A 595-nucleotide genomic window follows, 5' to 3' on the forward strand; every position below is an offset into this window, starting at 1 on the left:
TGCAAGGCGGGCGTGCTCGAGCGGGCGTCGCCGGCGCCCCTCACGCCACCTCCACCTTGGCCGGCTCGGACAGCGTGTAGGCCGTGTAGGAGCGGAACTCGTCGTAGATCCTCGAGTTGTCGAGGGTGTCCATGCGGCCGTCCATGTACGAGCAGAAGGACAGCACGGCTTTCATGAAGTCGTCCTCCCCGGTCCGCGCCAGGAGGTCGCTCAGGGCGCCGTCGGGGTCGTGCAGCTCGTCGAGCGACTGCAGGGCGGCGTCCAGGGTGTCGTCCTGCGCGCTGGTCCAGGAGGCGTCGCTGGAGGAGCCCGTGGACGACTTCCTGCCGTCGGGGCTGCGCGAGCGCTCGGGGTAGAAGGCGGCTTGGGCGGGGAGTCCGTGGCTCTGGGCGCGCTCCATCACTAGGCGGGCTCGGATCTTCTGCACTGCGTTGCCCATAAGTATATCACACGCTGCGGGGGAAGGAGACGGCGGTTAGAAAGGGCGCGAGCAGAGGGGGGCGGGCGGGGGGCGAGCCGCACGAGCGAGGCAACTGGGTCGTCGCCGCTCGTGCGGACGCTGCCTCCTCGGGCCTTGGGCAATGTCACTCAGGGC

General features: G+C 69.7%; 1 protein-coding gene across 1 annotated transcript in view; it reads right to left on the minus strand.

The window, feature by feature from the left end:
- Nucleotides 1-6: 6 nt before the first annotated feature.
- The window catches only part of LOC119594052, a 2,105-nt gene continuing 1,516 nt past the window's right edge, over nucleotides 7-595 (minus strand). The window contains exon 2 of the mRNA XM_037943087.1: nucleotides 7-453. Coding sequence (XP_037799015.1) covers nucleotides 41-439 — 399 coding nt within the window. The 5' untranslated portion in view covers nucleotides 440-453 and the 3' untranslated portion in view covers nucleotides 7-40. The remainder of the gene's footprint in view (nucleotides 454-595) is intronic.

Source organism: Penaeus monodon, chromosome 33, assembly GCF_015228065.2.
Source record: "Penaeus monodon isolate SGIC_2016 chromosome 33, NSTDA_Pmon_1, whole genome shotgun sequence".
NCBI classification, from domain to species: domain Eukaryota; kingdom Metazoa; phylum Arthropoda; class Malacostraca; order Decapoda; family Penaeidae; genus Penaeus; species Penaeus monodon.